The following is a 19861-nucleotide window of genomic DNA, read 5'->3' as shown; positions in this document are numbered from 1 at the left end:
AAGGTCAAGAAACAGCTTGAGGCATTCTCAACTTTGTTTGGACTCATTTCCACTTATGTCAGAGATCAGCTAACGAGGCCGATGTTCACTGACCAGATGTTTATTTTGACCACTATCAATGAACTTGGAGGTGGCATTTGGAAATATGCAGCTTGGCTTCAAACTCTGGATCAGTGCCAACACAACAAAGTGGATCACGGATCATTTCACTGCATTAAACACAATTATCAATGTTGGCCACTTTTGTGGCCAAGTTAAATTGCTACAATTGAATTTTACATGGAAAAATCAGACTGATCCACTTGAAAGCTCATGATTAATGAAAGAGCAATGATTATAGATAGTCACCGGCTTATCATAAGTGAGAAAATAACCTCAGGGGAAGAATAAGTCTTTGATCATTTGTGTTAAGTACATGGGAGTATGGCAACTGCACATTGGATACTGTTTTCAAACTTCAGTCTTGGGAAATGAATTTTGGACACGAAAACAGTCACCGATACATTTGTACTTCAGGACATGAGGTGAAGATTAAATATGTACAACGGCACTTTTTATTCAACAGAGATTTTGGAAACAAAAAGAAAGCGTAAACTGCAAGTGGGCAGTAAACAGTCAGAGAGGTTCTATAGCACAGAAGCAGACTCTTGGCCCAACATGTCCATGTCAACCAAGCTGGTTGTGTTTGCCTGCAATCAACTCATATCCCTACAAACATTTCCTATCTTAATGTTTTTTGAATGTTCCTCTGGCAGCTAATTCCATATACAGGCACTCCTTGGGTAACAAACAGATCTGTTCTTTGGTGGGTAAGTTGGAATTTGTTGCACGTCCATCTTTTAAATAACTGAAAAGGCTTTAAGGCTTTTTTTGCACTGAATTACAGGCTATCAGGCATGTTATGCTGATTTTGATCATCAACGGCAATGTGATCCAGCTCAAAATGGTGGACGGCATTCTTTTTTGGACTTATGAAGCCACATGTAGTTTTTCAGCATGAGTTGTCCGTAAGTCAGATGCTCATAACCCAGGGACAGCCCATATTCATCTCCCTCTGCAGCAAGAGCCCATCAGATCCCTTTTAAATCTTTCGTTTTAGATTCCCTTAACTGAGGTAAATGCCTGATCTATGCCCTTCGTGATTTTATAAGCTTCTGTAAAGTTGTACTTTACAGGTAGAAAAGGTAGAAAAGTCCCAGCCTGCTCTGTCTCTCCTTCCTATTCAAAGCCTATCAGTTCTGGCAACATTCTCACAATTTTTTTCTGCACCTTCTACGGCTTAGTGATATCTTTCATATTGCTGGGTGACGAATCTGTGTGCAATACTCCATGTGGTCTCATCACTATCTTGTTCAGTTGTAACTTGACATCCTTGCTCCTGTGCTCAAAAGCTTGAGTGATGAAGGCAAGCATCTTCACCACCCTGTAACTTGTGTACCGAGAGTATTCCCCCAAATTTATTTGTTCTATAAACACTCACCAGAGTTCCTCCAGTAACTGACTATGTGCTACCTTGGTTTGACCTACCAAAGTGCAACACCTCACACTTGCGCGAATTAAATTCCGTCCCATTATTCTTCCATTCATCTGGATCATGTTGCAACCTTCTTTACTATTCGCCAATTTCAGTACTGTTTTGCAAACTTATTAATCATGACATAAATTGTTGGAAATAGTCAGAATATCAGGTAGTATCTGTGCTTCAATCAGAACCACTAATCCAGTTCTAATGAAGAGTCTTCGACCTGAAACATTCATTCTGTTTCTCTCCTTGGATGATTTTTCGACCACCTGAGCATTTCTGGCATTCTCAGCTTTATTTCAGATTTCCAGCATCTGCAAGATTTTCCTCAACTGCAAATGAACTCCTGGCAACAGAAAAAAAAATTCTCCAGAAATCCAAAACTGGTTTTACCCAAACTGAACTGCACTGACCATCTTAGCCTTGATGTTCACAATTATTTGCTCCCATCGCAGCTGCTCAATCTGTTGAGTTCCTTCAGCAGATTCTAATTTTTTTGCAGCATTAAATGAATCCCTTCCAGTCATGATTTACATTGGCCAAAAGGCAACAACTTCATCCAAAACCCACAGTTCAATATCCATTTTTGAACAAACCTATGTACACGAGCACCACGATATGGCTACCTGACTGAAGAAATAAAAGGCATCATTGCTGAAATCATTAGATCTGGCTAAACATCTTCAGGCTAAACTGTAGGCCTTCTAACATCACAGTGGATGCTACAACTAAAAGTGCACAAGATACTCATTCAATGAGTGGCAAAGGTGGCCCATACGAGAGGTGCGCGTCACACCATGCTGATCAGATTGACATGCAATAGATGGGGAGAGATCCATCCATTTCTAGCTTGTGAAGTCCACATAATGACTGATGAGACACACATGTTTTGGTCATGTTCATCCTTAGAAAACTATTAGAAAGAAATTTTTATTCACTGAACTTGGCTTGTGTTAACCCTTTGGACTCTAGCTATTATTAACCTTTCATCATATGGACTGGATCCAAGGGTAAAATCCAGGACACGGCGCATGTGTGCATGTTGGATGTCCTGGAAAACTGAGACATGGAGTCCAAAATGAAAAGCTTGGTAGAAAGGGAGATGAGTCTTTTCTCAAGAGATGAGAACCAGGCAGCTGTGGGTGAGTAGCCATAATTACGGATGGTTGAGCTTCAGGTGAGGCTTCTTTCTAAATTATCTCAAGGTTTTATTTTTGGGAGGTTATGTCACTGCAAAGGTGGCAGGCACAGCCGAATTTCTGCTGAGTTGGGTAAGCCAGAAGAGAGAGGCAAGCAAAGCTCAAACCTGGGCTTTTCCAATGTTAGTCACCAAAGCAACTTAGCCAAACTATTTAACGATCATCCATGTGCAAATATAAATTTTTGCATTCAATGGCAATGTTTTCAAAGGCCACAGATGCACATGTAGTCTTAATGAGTACGCCCTGCACGTTCTTCCAGTGTCGGTGTGGAGTTTGCCATTCTTCCAGTGTGCGCACATGTCCCTTGGATTCTTCAGCTTCCTCCCTCATCCCAGATGTACACTGACCCAAGAATGTAGTTTTTTATCCACTCTCTTCCCCTTAATTCAAGTTGGAAGCCAGAGTTCTGCAGAAGATAAACGCACCTTCCTCGCCAGCTCCTGAGATCCCTCAGTCACTGTCAGACCCTTCAAGTGGGACCTTCCATACTTCCATTTGCAGCATTTTAACAGCTAATTTTCAACTTTGACAGATTATGATTTCAACTCCTGCCTCATTTCTAATTTTTAATATTTCCTCTTGACTCTGTGAGACCCTTCACATGCTAAATACATTGATTATTGTAAATTATTATCAGATGCCAACACTGGCACCAGGGGAATCACAGGGACTCAGCGAGTTGAGCAGAATCTATGAGCGGAAAGGAATTGTCGACATTTCGGGTTGAGTACTAGAGGCGAATAACCTGAGAGAGTATAGGTTACAGGGAAATAAGTGGGGTAACATGATTGATGGACACATTCTGAAAAACAGCGCAGACACAATGGGCCGAAAAGACTCTACGTCACAATGAAATATCAGAAATTACCGACATTTTAAGGTCATCACTGTGGTTCACTTATTCTGCATGGGAAAGGCGGCATGGTTAGCGCCACACTATGACAGCGCTGGCGACCCGAGTTGGAATCCAGCGCAAGGAGTTCAAAAGTTCTCCCCCGACTGTGTGGATTTCCCCCAGGTACTCTGGTTTCCTCGCACCTTCCAAAGAAGTATTGAGTTTGTAGGTTAATTGGTGTATCTGGTTGGTGTGGGCTCGTGGGCCAGAAGGATCTGTTACCGTGCTGTAAGTCTAAATTATTTTTTAAATTAAAAAATTGCATTAGGTCAATAAGAGCATCTTGTGACGAACTGTCACAAAAGTAGAACCATGCCATTGAATGGTTCGCCTCTTATGAAATACCCCAGTAAGCCCTGATTTGATTTCTGCAACAGATACAAATTTAGAGTGTTACACTGCCCTTTGAAGTGATCAAACTGCTTTGCAGCCCAGGCTGGAATGAGCATGTGTAATCAGTAATCCCGATTGCTGCAGCCTTGTTCTAGGAATAATCCTCAGCTGAAAAGATTTGCCGCATCAAATTTGCTGCAGTGCACAAGCTGCAAGGATGCGACTCGCAATCTTCTACCGTGATCACTGCATCCATGCAGAACTGATGTTGAATTTCAAAAGTACTGATTAAACACAAGTCAGCAAATATCAAAATCCTTCCGAGAGGTGGGGGGGGGGGGGGGGTGGGGGGGAAAATCAAACCTCACATTGCTAGCCCTTTGAGCAAGAGTTTTGTGCATTGATTGATGAGGCCTGGCAAGTGAAGGGCACTCAAGGGTAAACTTTCATAGAGTGAGAAGGAAAAATTAGAAATAAAAAAAAACCGAGGGGTGGGGAGGAGGGGAAATAACAATCTGTCGAAGTTGAAACAGAGGTGAAGTGTTAAAATGCAATAAATGCATTCAATTAAAAAGAAGTTTCCCCTTTCAGGACCTGACAGTGTGAGTGAGGGATTACCAGAACTGGAAAAGAAAGGACATTTATCTTCCGGCCTTCAATTTGAATTAATGGGAAAATACTGAATTTTAAAAAACACACAATCGTGGTTAAATGCACTGGCTACAAAGAAAATAATCTGACTGCCGAGTACATTTCCAGAAGGTATCCTCCTAACTGGATTTCACAGGACCTGCATATTATTGGAACTGAGAAGACCAATTTGTCAATGTCATCATGATCCACCATTGACTGATGATTTTTATCCAGCTCTGGGGCTTCCGGACGAACAAGTGTACTATTACTGGAGCTTAGCTGCATCACCCACTCTTATTGTACATCTTCTGCGATTAGTACTCTCTACTCTGTTGCCATATGCAGATTAATAGAGAATTGAAATTCATTAAAAAGACAACAGTGGAATGTTAAATTTACACAGCAGGGCAGCAAATAGCCTCTCTCATTCTCCCAGAATGACAAAGGCTGTTGGAGAGTTTTGCACAAAATGTTCTGCTAAAGTATCAACAGATAAAAGATAGTTTAAAAAGAGAACACTGCACCTACAGCTGTTGAGATCTTGCCAAATGCAAGGAATCAGTAGACACACTGAATGTACCGAAAGGCAATGAAGGATATAAAATCTCAATTTAATGCCAAATGTCACAAGATAATTTCATATCAGATCTGTGCTTTCGAATGGAAAAGTATACTTGCAAAACACAAGGATCATTTTAAAGCCAGCCTTACAATTATAACTTGAACAGGCCATTTATAAAAGAGGGGAAGACAAAATACTGCTTAAAATGTGTTCATGGATTTTTCAATGTCTGACAAAAGAAAGTGACAAAAACAGAGATCTTACTTAATTCCAATTAACTGATTTGGATGAAGTAATTGTATATTAATACTGCATACATTTTTTTATAGTTTCTGTAAGCCTGTTGTAATTACACTAATATATACCGTATTATAATGAAGCAGGTTACATTTTTAATTTTTGTGATCTTGGGTTGATACAAGTTCAAGCTATCCCTGCACCTTCCCTCACAACCAAACGAACAATGATTAACTCGTGAGAAACACAAAAGCTGTAGATGCTCCAATCTTGAGCAGGTCAGACAGCATCCACTTGGAGAAATGGTCAGTCAACAATTCAGGCTCTTCCCCCCAGCCTCGACTTGGTTAAGAGGTGAAAGAAGCTTCGGGAGGAAGCCAGAGGCGAAAGGACAGGTGTGAGAAGTGGATAGACAGGTAGAGGAAGAGACCATCAGGAAGGGCGGGGGGGGGGAAGGAGAGAAAAAAGTTAGAGAAGGAAAACAGCGATGTACTGGTGATGGGGAGCCCAGGGGAATTGAAGTTCTGCCAACAGTGAAGAACAATAGCACAAATTGTTAAACAATGGTGCACGTGACACCTGGTTTCCATAAAGTGCTGCAAGTATGTCACTGTTCAGAACATAATAATATTGGCCCAATTGCTTCAATCCAGCATTGCCAACAGTTACTGTAAATGCCGGCATATAACATGACTCATCTATAAGATGACCCCCAGAATTTCCACTTAAAATGTAGGTTTTCGAGCTATACTCACTGTATAAGACTACTCCGTCTGGCACTTACCACTGACAAGTGGAGTGATGCTGTCACAACATTTTAAAAGCAAATTACCCAATAAAGGCTTAAATTATATTAGCATATTTAAAAATAAACCATCATCGGCTCCTTTAACAGGCCATTTCAAGCATGAACAGAGCCGATGGCAGTCGGACTTAGTGGATGGACCCTGCGGGGGCAGGTGCTGAGACTTCGAGTGTAAAGGTTTGGATTTTATTCTTGGCGTATAAGACAACCCTGGTTTTGGGGTGATATTTTTAACATTCAATACCGGCTTATACACTGACGTATATGGTATTTAATATTTATATCTTGCAACAACATGCTTCAGTTGAAGTGGAACATGTGATTTGAAACCTGTGCTGCAAACAAGTCCTACCTCTACTAACATGTAAAGCCTCACCTTTTACACATTAGGATAAGTTTAGGTGCCATTGAAGGTTTGTTTACTTATCTTAAAATCTGTGGGCATGCCCAAATAATCAGGGGCAGAACGATTGGTGTAGCAGTAATGCCTTTATAGCACCAGCGACCCAGACTAGGGTTCGAATCCCGTTCTGTCTATAATGAGTTTCTCCCAGTGTCTGCATGGGTTTTCCCCAGGAACTACGGTTTCTTCCCATTGTTCGAAACATACCGGGGGACTAGGTTATAACTGGGTGCAAATTGGGCAGCACGGACCAGTGGGCCAAAATGGCCCTAAAAACTGGAAAATGCAATGCTGGAATCTTCAGCAAAAAAAGAAGCTGGAAGGACCAGCGGGTAAAGCAGCGTTCATGGAGAAAAATGGACAGCCAACATTTGAGTCATGACTATTTTTCCCAAGTCTAAAAAAAAATTCTGATTTTAATTATCAATAGATTAGGAAGCATGTGTTGTCAGTTTTATGGATGAATTATGAAAATAATTATTTTTAACCAATACATCCACTGATCCATTTCAAACAAATCTTCTGCAACCATTTGAATTTCTGACTGGTACCTGTCACCAAGCTCCATAAGGTTCTCACGGGGAACAGCCTCCTTCTACAGTTACACATCTTGACGCAAGCCAAATTTTAACCTGAATATAAACAATTAAGCTTGATAGAACTCTTGATTTCTAAGGATTTCTGAGCCTGAATCCCCAAAAATGAACAAGTTGGAGATTATTCCTCAGCCAAAGAAAGAAAACTAATGACTGAAGAAAACTAACGGGGACTGAAAACATCCAAGTAATTTCACGGATGCAATGGAGTTGAAAGTGAAAGGGTCCTGAAGGGAAAGATTCCTCTCGGCCCCACACCCATATTCATCAAGGTCATGAAATCAAGAAGGTTTAATTAGTGTACTTTTATATTTTTACATCACCATGCGGGAAAGACCAAAACAATTTGAATCAAAGCAAGACATTAAAGGAAGTAAAAATCTGATGCTTGAAATTTAATTAAAACACATGGATCATTAATTATATTTTGCCAAATTTAGGTCACATCATTTTAAATTATTGCTGTTTCGTCAGCTTTTTACCTTCATTTAACCAGATGAGATCTGCCTGATATCAGATATGTTTATCTCTGATGCATTTGGTGAGTCTCAAAAAGACAATGGCACTTTCCCTGCAGGTTACACCTGAGAATCGAGGGAACACAGCATGTAAACTTCTACAGATGTAATTTATTTGATGCAATGCAGAGACTTTTTGTGGTAAACCCCAAAGTGGAGGGCAGCTGGCCCGATCTGTCCACTGGTAGAAACACAGGTTAATCTCTGAACTCATCCTGCCATCAGTTTTCAACTTGGCAAACATAAAAGTCATCAAATCTGCGAGCCAAATTAACCATTAATTTCATATCATCGTGTTGCTTAATAATGAACACAATAACATTGGACATTTTTTTTTTCAAAACCTTTGCTTCCGAAAAAAAAATTGATTATGATGGACAACTTCAAGCGGAACACAAAGATAATTTCAGATTTGCTGTATCACGTAGGAAGTTGGAGAAACATTAAATGAACTTTTATTGAATTTAACATGTTTAATTGCCTAATGATGCTGAGCCAAGTTCTCAGGTTGGCTGAACATGTGGCATAGCAAGTGTAAGGAACCCAGGGTTTGTCTTGGTCACCAATTTTACAACCAAAGTAGAGTTCATCGGCTTTCTTAATAAGTGCAGTCATGCTGCATCTTTGAACCCCGAGCATATACACGCCACAAATGTAACAGAATGTATCACAACTGTTGCGATTCTGCTGCATTGAATCTTCCTGAAGACAGTAAATGTTATTGTTAAGTACACTCACTATGCAATTGCCTGAAGAATATGTGCATCTACATGCATTCAATCCATAGGAATGTAATGCACAGCATCTGTATATGTGAACTGCTTTTATCGCCTGTCTGCAGACTCGCCAAGGCAAATAGCGCCTTTGGAAGACTACACAAAAGAGTCTGGAAAAACAACCAACTGAAAAACCTCACAAAGATAAGCGTATACAGAGCCGTTGTCATACCCACACTCCTGTTCGGCTCCGAATCATGGGTCCTCTACCGGCATCACCTACAGCTCCTAGAACGCTTCCACCAGCATTGTCTCCGCTCCATCCTCAACATCCATTGGAGCGCTTTCATCCCTAACGTCGAAGTACTCGAGATGGCAGAGGTCAACAGCATCGAGTCCACGCTGCTGAAGATCCAGCTGCGCTGGATGGGTCACATCTCCAGAATGGAGGACCATTGCCTTCCCAAGATCGTGTTATATGGCGAGCTCTCCACTGGCCACCGTGACAGAGGTGCACCAAAGAAAAGGTACAAGGACTGCCTAAAGAAATCTCTTGGTGCCTGCCACATTGACCACCGCCAATGGGCTGATCTCGCCTCAAACTGTGCATCTTGGCGCCTCACAGTTTGGCGGGCAGCAACCTCCTTTGAAGAAGACCGCAGAGCCCACCTCATTGACAAAAGGCAAAGGAGGAAAAACCCAACACCCAACCCCAACCCACCAATTTTCCCCTGCAGCCGCTGCAACCGTGTCTGCCTGTCCCGCATCGGACTTGTCAGCCACAAACGAGCCTGCAGCTGACGTGGACTTTTACCCCCTCCATAAATCTTCGTCCACGAAGCCAAGCCAAAGAAGAAGCATTTATCTTGACTAACCATGCCCAGCCCTAAGACAACATTGACATATCACCTGTACTGAGTGCATGCCTAGGCATGCTTGGACTGATGAAAACAGCTTGCCTTGTGGGCAATATACTAGTAGACTTAAAATATGACTGGAAATCTCAAAAGTAGGTTATATCTAAATAAAAAGGAAGAAGATTAGAAACTTTTAAGGTGATTTTCAAGATCAGATGACCAAAATCCATAAAATACATCCAAAAGCATTCAGGAAGCAAAATCTTTGTTGTCCAGTTTAATTACTATACCATTTTAAAACAAAGTGGTTACTAAATACATCTTAACATTTGGATTTGTGTCATCATAACGAGAACAATTAGCTATCCAAAGCTAGGTTCACTTGTCAAGGCCTCAATTTTGTGTCAAGGTAAATGCTGCACAAACGAGTTACCTTTTTTTACTGCGATTGGGTGCTCTAGAAGAAATACGGTTTGTTTCCAGTGAGTTTTGGTGCTTCTTGGACCAGAGGAGAACAATACCTGGAAACCAATAAACAAAGGTATCTGGTGAAAGACAATATTTCAAAAGAAGTGTACATGACCAGCACCCTGTGAAATCTCAGCCACATGCCTCCCACAACAATCTGACCAGATATGATAGAAGGACCTTTGGAGTGGATCAGCTCTGTAAATCCAGTTTTGGCAGGAGTTTTGCTTTGTTTGAAGTTTGCCAAAGATTTAATCTCAATCCTAACGCTTCAGCATCTTATAATAAAGAAACAATAGGGAGAGAAATAACAACAACATTCTTGAGTTTCCAGCCATATGTTTTGGAAAGTGATGTGGCATTTTCTTTTCAAAGAAACAAGTTATGATGCACTGAAATACATTGCTTACAAGGAGTGTGGAAGCAGATTCAATATTGACTTTCAATGGACATACAGTGCCTTCATAATGTTTGGGACAAAGACACTTTTTTTTTCTTGATTTCCCCCTGTGCTCCACAGTTTTAAATTTATAATCAAGTAATTCACATGTGATTAAAGTGTGCATTCCAGATTTTATTCAAGGTTATTTGTGCACATTTTTGGTTGAACCATGTAGAGTGACAGCAGTGTTTATATATAGTCTCCTCATTTCAGGGGACCATAATATTTGGGTCAATGGTATGTACTCACGGTTAGCACTTTCTTCCATATCCCTTGCATTCAATTACTCCTTGAAGTCTATGATTCATAAACATTACCAGGTACTAAGTATCTTCTCTGGTGATGCTCTACCAGGCTTCTACTGCAGCCATCTTCAGCTCCTGCTTGTTTCGGGGGCTTAACTCCTTTCAGCATATGGAAGGCATGCCCAATTGGATTTAGATCAGGTGACTAAATTGGCCATTCAAGAATTTTCCAGTTTTTAGGTTTGAAAACCTCCTTTGTTGCTTTAGCAATACGTTTGGGATCATTGTCTTGATGTAGGATGAAGTTTGGAGGGATTTGCTCGAACAAGCAGCTAAATTCATTTTGCTACTGCCATTAATGAAGGTAGGTATGTCGGTACCTGTGGCAGCCATACATGCAAAGCCATTACACCACAACCACCGTGTTTCACCGTGGTTTCCATTTGATCTTGGGCAGTTCCTTTATGCCTCTACACTTTGCTTTTTCCATCTCTCTGATACAGGTTCATCTTGGTCTCATCTGTCCACAAGGCCTTTTTCCAAAATTCTGCAGGCTCTTTTAAATGCTTCTTGACAAACTATAATCTGGCCATCCTGTTTTCTATGGCAAACTAGTGGTTTACATCTTGCAGTGTAGCCTCTGCATTTCTATTCATGAAGTCTTCAGTGGACAGGAGTCATTGACACATCCACACCTACGTCTTGATGAGTGTTTCTGATCTGTTGGACGGGTGCTTGGGGATTTTTCTTCATTACGATAAGAATTCTTTCATCATCAGAAGTGAAGGTCTTCCTTGGCCGACCAGTTGCTTTCTGATTTACTGAGTTCACCAGTGTGCTCTTTCTTCTTAACAATGTTCCGAATATTTAATTTTGGTAATCCTAAGGCTTGGTGGTGTCTCTTACTGTTTCTTTCTTGTTTTTCAGTCTCATAATGACTTTGACTTTCATCAGTACAATTCAGGTCCTCACGTTGAGAAATGGCAATGACAGACTCCAAAGGCGATTAAAAGCTTAGAAGCAAGCCTGGCTCTCATACCTGCAACAATGAAGCAATTAAACATACTCAACTAATCACAAACAGCCAAATGTCTCAAACATGATGCCCTGAAGTGGGGGGACATTGTTTAAAAAAAAAGTACTGTAATTTCTACATGGCCTAACTTCTTTTCTTTGGCTTGGCTTCGCGGACGAAGATTTATGGAGGGGGTAAAAAGTCCACGTCAGCTGCAGGCTCGTTTGTGGCTGACAAGTCCGATGCGGGACAGGCAGACACGATTGCAGCGGTTGCAGGGGAAAATTGGTTGGTTGGGGTTGGGTGTTGGGTTTTTCCTCCTTAGCCTTTTGTCAGTGAGGTGGGCTCTGCGGTCTTCTTCAAAGGAGGTTGCTGCCCGCCAAACTGTGAGGCGCCAAGATGCACGGTTTGAGGCGTTATCAGCCCACTGGCGGTGGTCAATGTGGCAGGCACCAAGAGATTTCTTTAGGCAGTCCTTGTACCTTTTCTTTGGTGCACCTCTGTCACGGTGGCCAGTGGAGAGCTCGCCATATAACACGATCTTGGGAAGGCGATGGTCCTCCATTCTGGAGACGTGACCCATCCATCGCAGCTGGATCTTCAGCAGCGTGGTAACTAAATGCATACAAATAACCTGAATAAAATCTGGAATGTGGACTTTAATCGCATGTGAATTGTTTGATTATAAATTTAAAACTGTGGAGAATAGGGGCAAATAAAGGGAAAAAAAAAACATTATGGCAGGCACTTTATGGTCTTGGAAAGTAAACATATGTGGGGCTACAGGGAACATATAGAGAAGTGAGCTGCCACAGGAAGAAATATGCTGAGTGGCCCCCCTTCTGTACTACATTATATGCTTTCGGGCAAAACAGCTTTGCAATTAAGTTAGCAAGCATTTTATTCTCTGATAATTGTACAGTATATGCTTTGAACAGAGCCCTGCTGTTGGAAGTCTTTACCTTAGTGCTGCAATTCTTCTCAAACGAAACATCAAAGTAGCCAGAAATTGCCTGAAATAAAAGCAAAACATAAAATCACAAAAACATAAATGTGGAGAGTCCTCTGAATAATGTTACAGCAGAACCAAGACATTCATGATTTATTGTTGCCACAATTTTCATTGAGTGATTTTGTCACATTATTCCTTCACTGCAAAAAAAAACATTTGTGACAAATATTGTGCAGTATCTTGAACCATTTGTCTGACATTTTTACCAATACTAAGAGAAATAACTCCACAACTCTGCAGAATAACATCCTCACAGAGAAACTCTCCGGTTTAATAAGAAGAACCCGAGTTTAAATGAAAGTTTCAACGCAACAAGGCATTGTGAGACAGTACTCAACAATATGACATTCAATGCAAAAAAGCTGAGAGGTTAGGTGGCCAAAAGCTTGGCCAAGGAGATGGTCTCAAAGGACCACGTTAGAGATAGAAGTGAGCAAAATGGTTTAATGAGGGAGAACAAAGTGGTTTAGTGAGGGAATTCCAGAACTGAGGAACGATGCAGCAGAATATGGATGAAGGACAACTGGGAAGCCAAAAGTATTTCAAAGGAAGGATTTTGCATAATCTTTAATCAAAGCTGCGTAAAAAGTCCATTTGGTTGGATTTCACTGAACCAAGTAGCTTTGGCCAAAGGGTAAGAGTTTATAGGTCAATAAATTAGAAGAAAATAGACTAAATGCAGGCATATGGGACTGGCCCAAATGCCGAGCTGGTTGGCTATTTTTGGGAAAGCAAGGTTGCCCTGCCAGTGTGCAAGACATTTTGGGTGAGTGTGAATATTTCTGCTGCTGTTTCGCTGCTTTTGGTTGAATTCAGTGGATAAGTTATTTATATCTTTAAAATCAATCAGATTGAACATGCAGTCAAGTTTATTATCATCTAAGTTGAACTCAACGAAACCGAATTCTCCAGTCCTCGGTGCAAAACATGTAGACATACCCACCAGGCATAACACATACACATACAGACACACTATAAATATGCAGGACAAGTATTTATATATACAGATAAATTAATATTGTTTTGAGCATAGTGGAGTCTCGGATGGTTAGTGTGAGCAGTTTCTTTGGTCATTCAGCATTCTCACTGTGCTGGCTCTGACACTCCAGTATCTCTCTCCCAACAGGAGTAGCTGAAAGCTGCTATGTGCAGGGTGGAAGGGGTACTCAATGATTTTGCACGTCTCATTCAGACAGCGATCCTGGTAGATCATGACAATGGGGGATGGGAGACTCCAGAGATCCTCTCTGCCACTTGTATGGTCCTATGGATTGACTTCCGATCCATTTCTCTGCAGCAAGCTTACCATCGTTCCATACAGATTTTGGGTCAAAAATAGATAAATAAATAATATGGACTGTAATGCTGCATTGAATATAGCAGAGGAGATGAAATCTTGTCTGGTTCCTGGTCAAGCCCTGCACTTCATATAATTGTTATAAATTAACACTTGGCTCCAGGGGATTTTTTCTTTTTAATTATGGCAGAGCCTGTTAATTCACCTCCAGAACAGATTAATGCTAATCAGTGCATATTGACATTGGCAAGTCAGATTGAACAAGGTTTGTGCAACACAATTGAACAAAATTATATGACAAGGGCTGATGAATTCTAATCGCACCCAAGAAGCACCAATTATTCTCGGTTACAGAACTGCGGCGATCAATACATGCTCTCCTCTTCCTCCATGAAGCTACATGCCATCTTCACTCGGATCATGTCCTTTGGTTGCTGGCTACCACTGCAATCTATCGTGTGCAGCCATCTCTTGCTCTGACAGCCTCTCTTGGTAAGTGTTAAATGAGGAAAATGGGAGGCAAGTGACTACACTTTCACTTCCAAAGCTCCCTGGAGAGCAAGGTCAATAGACTGGAGTTATCTCACCATAACTATGATTGCCTTTCTTGTTTCTGGGTAACTTAATCCGGGATACAGTAACTATTAAGAAATCCTTGATAAACAACAGCAGCTGAAGGCTAACAAAAAAGCAAACGGGAAACTAGATGGGAGGCATTGCAATTTTGGGGATAATTTGGTCTTTTGTTCCTAATAAATACCTCGTCAAGGCAAACAGCATGGGTCAAGGACAAATAAATTAAAATCTTTACAAGCCAACAGCTGCAGCGGTTACTAAACAGTCTTGTTAATCTTCCAGAAAAATTAAAACAGATGAATTCCCATCTCAAAAAAAAACAAGCCACCTGCCACCTTCTGCGAGGAACCAACAAGAAACCCAAAAAAACTAACAATTTTTTTAAAACATGAACTTCAGTGACCATACTTTTTGTTGGATATCAGGACTTAGCCCAGCCTTCATAAATATTCCATTTTCTTTGAAGTTCCAAGTCGTTAGATTTTAAATCAAACAGCACTGTCTTTGATACATTTGAAAATGCAAAAAGTAGAATTAATTCAGGATGTGGAAACATGAGAAATTTAAATTTTAAATGGGTCATTTATCCTGGGATTCTCTGCTGAGCTCCGCTGTATCAAATTTAATGTGTTCGATGAAGAAAATACCATGTTGTCACCTTTCAGGATCACCAAGCACACGTCACAAATAGTACAAAAGCACGTGCACCAGTTTCAAGATGGTCATTGTTAAAAAAAAAATATATATATATATATATATATATTCTGGGATCGAATGCGCAAAATAAATCATATAAACAGGAAAAATGCTCTTTTGATTTCTCTCATCAGATTGGTCTCATTATATAAGCAAGTTCGAGGAAGAACATCAATCAAAAATGACCTTCGTGCTTGAGGCTATGGAATTTTGTGCAGTCTGAGGAATGGCCATGAGGCAATTACAACATCCAGGTGCTTCAGAGAGCACAAACAGTAGTGAGCAAATTGCACATTATTTTCTGGCAGGAAACAAATTTGCATCCATGACAAAAGCTTTCAGAACTGTCCCAATGTACACAGAAACCATTTTACTGTTGTACCACAGACGCCCTCTGGCTATGTGTTGTGACATGATGCTATCAGGCCCGAATGCTCTTGTTTTATCTTAGTAGCTGCACAGATGGAGGCCTTTCTACCCATTATGTCCATGCCAGCTCCCAAGGGAGCAATCCCATCAGTCCCATTTTGCCTGCACTCCTGCAATTTTCCCTCTCTCCCAAGCCCATCAATCTGGCACGGTTAGTGTAGCTTCACAGTTAGTGTAGCGGTTAGTGCAACGCTGTTACAGCGCTGGCGATCAGAACCAGGGTCCAAATCCCGCACTGTCTGTAAGGAGTTCTCACCGCGTCTGTGTGGGTTTCCTCTGGGTACTCCAGTTTGCTCCCACCATTCAAAAACATACTGGGGTTGGAGGTCAACTGGGTGTAAATGGGTGGCACAAGCTCTTGAGCCAAAAGGCTTGTTACCGTGCTGTATGTCTAAATTAAATAAAATTAAATTAAGCCCCTCATATATTTTCTTTACAATTTCACAGACAGGCAGTCTCCGGGCTACAAGTGTCTGGGTTACAAACAACTCGTACTTAGGAACAGGCTGTTACCCAATTCGCGCATGTGCATAAATGTGCATAGTTACCTCACAAACGCTCAATAAGAACCGTAAGTATCTGTTTCACCTTACGTACAAATTCGGCTTATGGACAGACCCAGGTAACGGAACTCGTTCGTAACCTGGGGACTGCCTATACTCTAAAGTATTTAACCAACCACATTTTCGGGCCTTCCAAGTGATGCAACACTTCACTTGTGTATCCGTTGGAGTGATCTGCTGCATCCAGTGCTCCCTTTGTGACCGTCTCCACATCAGAGAGACTGGATGCAGATTGGGAGATCGCTCTGCCCACATCAATAACAGGGATCTCCCAGTGGCCAACCATTTCAATTCTGCACCCCAGTCCCGTGCTGACACGTCTATCCATAGCCTCGTATACCGTCAAGCCAAGGCCACCAATAAACTGGAGCAATGCCCCATAATCTGTCTGGGCACTCTCCAACTGGATGGCATTAACTTCTCTGGTTTCTGCTGGCCCACTCCCCGCTCTCCCTCTCCTCACTCCCTTATCTCTCCATCACAGCCATTCTCCCTCTCCCTGTTTGCTGGTATTCCCTTGTTCCCTCATTCAGCAATTACTTCCTGCCTGTGAGACTGTGCTCTTCTCCCTGCCCCCTCCCCCCCTTCTATTTTGTTCAGGTGCCTGCCCTCATTTTGCTCATACCTTGATGAAGGGCTCAAACCCAAAATGTTGGTAATGTATCATTATAGTTGCTAGGTAAAGTATGCTATTTGACCTGCTTAGTTGCTCCAGCATTTTCAGGATGTGGGAAGAACCAGGAAAAACCCATATATGGTCTGGAGATGTACAAATTGAACACAGACATCACTGGAGATCACATTTGAACTCCACATCCCCAAAGCTATGAAGAAGTATGTCACTGGACCACTTACCTGGATACACCGACCCACTATCACACCCAACTTGCCTCTGAATGGGTTGATGCACTCAACACAATTGAGGCATCCAGAAAAGTGAAGTGGGGTCCAAGATAAAAACAGGATTGGGCCCATCTTGGGACACTCAGGCAGCTTTTGACAGCTTGCCAGTTTTCAAAGTCCATTAAACAGTTTAACATGTCTCTGATTGCCATTTACAAGCAGTTAAGTAAATGTAAATAATTAAAAATATTTTAAGAGGAAAAATATACAATAAAAACCTGGTATCTAGAATTCAAGCAACCAGCAGGCTCAAGCAAAAAAAAATTGAGGAAAATCAATTAAAGAAAAATTGCAAAAGTAAATGTTCTCTGAAGTAACACATAAACCTTTGGTGGAGATGGGAACAAATGTTCAGCCAGCGGAGGGAGGGCCTTGGTCATGCTTTGCTCATAGCAGCTGTTTGAATAAAGTTGTGTGAAGCCTGTTCTTTGCTGATTCCTTGAAGAAGGGCTCAGGCAGAGAAATGTTGGTAACATAACTTCACTTCCTATGGATGCTGCAAGACCAGCTCAGCTCCTCCAGCATTTCTTCACCAGAATGAATCAACTTATTAAAAATCAAAACAATACTACAATGAAATTAGATTGGGCAAAAGGAAACCTGCACTACATTGCAGACACCAAACGAGTAATTGTTTGTTGCACACCTCTTCGCAACAAGGTCTCCATTAATCTCTATTGGCCATTGCTGTTCAGCTGACTTTGCTTAGCATTTCGTAGCATTGTTTCTTAATAGTGATTTCTGTTGAAAGTGCACCAATGGAATATGGTAGAGACTTGCTGAAAACACACTCGCATCATTGATACCTTGCTCTAGGTGGCCATTCCAAAGGAGGACATGGTCATAGGTTACTTTATACATGTGTATATATATATATATATATATATATATATATATATTTATATATATACACACACACACACACACACACACACACACACACACACACACACACTGTTTTGTGGAAACTGCCAAAATGTTTGGCCTGGAAGTCAGCCTGAAGAAAACTGAGGTCCTCCATCAGCCAGCTCCCCACCATGACTACCAGCCCCCCCACATCTCCATCGGGCACACAAAACTCAAAACGGTCAACCAGTTTACCTATCTCGGCTGCACCATTTCATCAGATGCAAGGATCGACAACGAGATAGACAACAGACTCGCCAAGGCAAATAGCGCCTTTGGAAGACTACACAAAAGAGTCTGGAAAAACAACCAACTGAAAAACCTCACAAAGATAAGCGTATACAGAGCCGTTGTCATACCCACACTCCTGTTCGGCTCCGAATCATGGGTCCTCTACCGGCACCACCTACGGCTCCCAGAACGCTTCCACCAGCGTTGTCTCCGCTCCATCCTCAACATCCATTGGAGCGCTTTCATCCCTAACGTCGAAGTACTCGAGATGGCAGAGGTCGACAGCATCGAGTCCACGCTGCTGAAGATCCAGCTGTGCTGGGTGGGTCACATCTCCAGAATGGAGGACCATCGCCTTCCCAAGATCGTGTTATATGGCGAGCTCTCCACTGGCCACCGTGACAGAGGTGCACCAAAGAAAAGGTACAAGGACTGCCTAAAGAAATCTCTTGGTGCCTGCCACATTGACCACCGCCAGTGGGCTGATGTCGCCTCAAATCGTGCATCTTGGCGCCTCACAGTTTGGCGGGCAGCAACCTCCTTTGAAGAAGACCGCAGAGCCCACCTCACTGACAAAAGGCAAAGGAGGAAAAACCCAACACCCAACCCCAACCAACCAATTTTCCCCTGCAGCCGCTGCAACCGTGTCTGCCTGTCCCGCATCGGACTTGTCAGCCACAAACGAGCCTGCAGCTGACGTGGACATTACCCCTCCATTAATCTTCGTCCGCGAAGCCAAGCCAAAGAAAGAAAGAAGAGGACGAAGATTAATGGAGGGGGGTAAATGTCCACGTCAGCTGCAGGCTCGTTTGTGGCTGACCAGTCCGATGCGGGACAGGCAGACACGGTTGCAGCGGCTGCAGGGGAAAATTGGTTGGTTGGGGTTGGGTGTTGGGTTTTTCCTCCTTTGCCTTTTGTCAGTGAGGTGGGCTCTGCGGTCTTCTTCAAAGGAGGTTGCTGCCCGCCAAACTGTGAGGCGCCAAGATGCACGGTTTGAGGCGACATCAGCCCACTGGCGGTGGTCAATGTGGCAGGCACCAAGAGATTTCTTTAGGCAGTCCTTGTACCTTTTCTTTGGTGCACCTCTGTCACGGTGGCCAGTGGAGAGCTCGCCATATAACACGATCTTGGGAAGGCGATGGTCCTCCATTCTGGAGACGTGACCCATCCAGCGCAGCTGGATCTTCAGCAGCGTGGACTCGATGCTGTCGACCTCTGCCATCTCGAGTACTTCGACGTTAGGGATGAAAGCGCTCCAATGGATGTTGAGGATGGAGCGGAGACAACGCTGGTGGAAGCGTTCTAGGAGCCGTAGGTGGTGCCGGTAGAGGACCCATGATTCGGAGCCGAACAGGAGTGTGGGTATGACAACGGCTCTGTATACGCTTATCTTTGTGAGGTTTTTCAGTTGGTTGTTTTTCCAGACTCTTTTGTGTAGTCTTCCAAAGGCGCTATTTGCCTTGGCGAGTCTGTTGTCTATCTCGTTGTCGATCCTTGCATCTGATGAAATGGTGCAGCCGAGATAGGTAAACTGGTTGACCGTTTTGAGTTTTGTGTGCCCGATGGAGATGTGGGGGGGCTGGTAGTCATGGTGGGGAGCTGGCTGATGGAGGACCTCAGTTTTCTTCAGGCTGACTTCCAGGCCAAACATTTTGGCAGTTTCCGCAAAGCAGGACGTCAAGCGCTGAAGAGCTGGCTCTGAATGGGCAACTAAAGCGGCATCGTCTGCAAAGAGTAGTTCACGGACAAGTTTCTCTTGTGTCTTGGTGTGAGCTTGCAGGCGCCTCAGATTGAAGAGA

The 19861-nt window shown here is 42.5% G+C and overlaps 1 protein-coding gene across 3 annotated transcripts in view; it reads right to left on the bottom strand.

Moving 5' to 3' along the window:
* Positions 1 to 19861, bottom strand: part of prmt3 (protein arginine methyltransferase 3) — a 195549-nt gene that overhangs the window by 17103 nt on the left and 158585 nt on the right. For all 3 annotated transcript variants that reach the window (XM_069904895.1, XM_069904900.1, XM_069904905.1), the window contains exons 14-15: positions 12412 to 12462; positions 9713 to 9800 (exon numbers count right to left, since the gene is read on the bottom strand). In XM_069904895.1, the coding sequence (XP_069760996.1) occupies positions 9713 to 9800; positions 12412 to 12462 (139 nt within the window). The remainder of the gene's footprint in view (positions 1 to 9712; positions 9801 to 12411; positions 12463 to 19861) is intronic.

This window comes from Narcine bancroftii, chromosome 1, assembly GCF_036971445.1.
Source record: "Narcine bancroftii isolate sNarBan1 chromosome 1, sNarBan1.hap1, whole genome shotgun sequence".
Lineage (NCBI taxonomy): Eukaryota > Metazoa > Chordata > Chondrichthyes > Torpediniformes > Narcinidae > Narcine > Narcine bancroftii.
The sequence above is the reverse complement of the archived record's forward strand: the minus strand, read 5'-3'. Positions and strand labels throughout refer to the sequence as shown.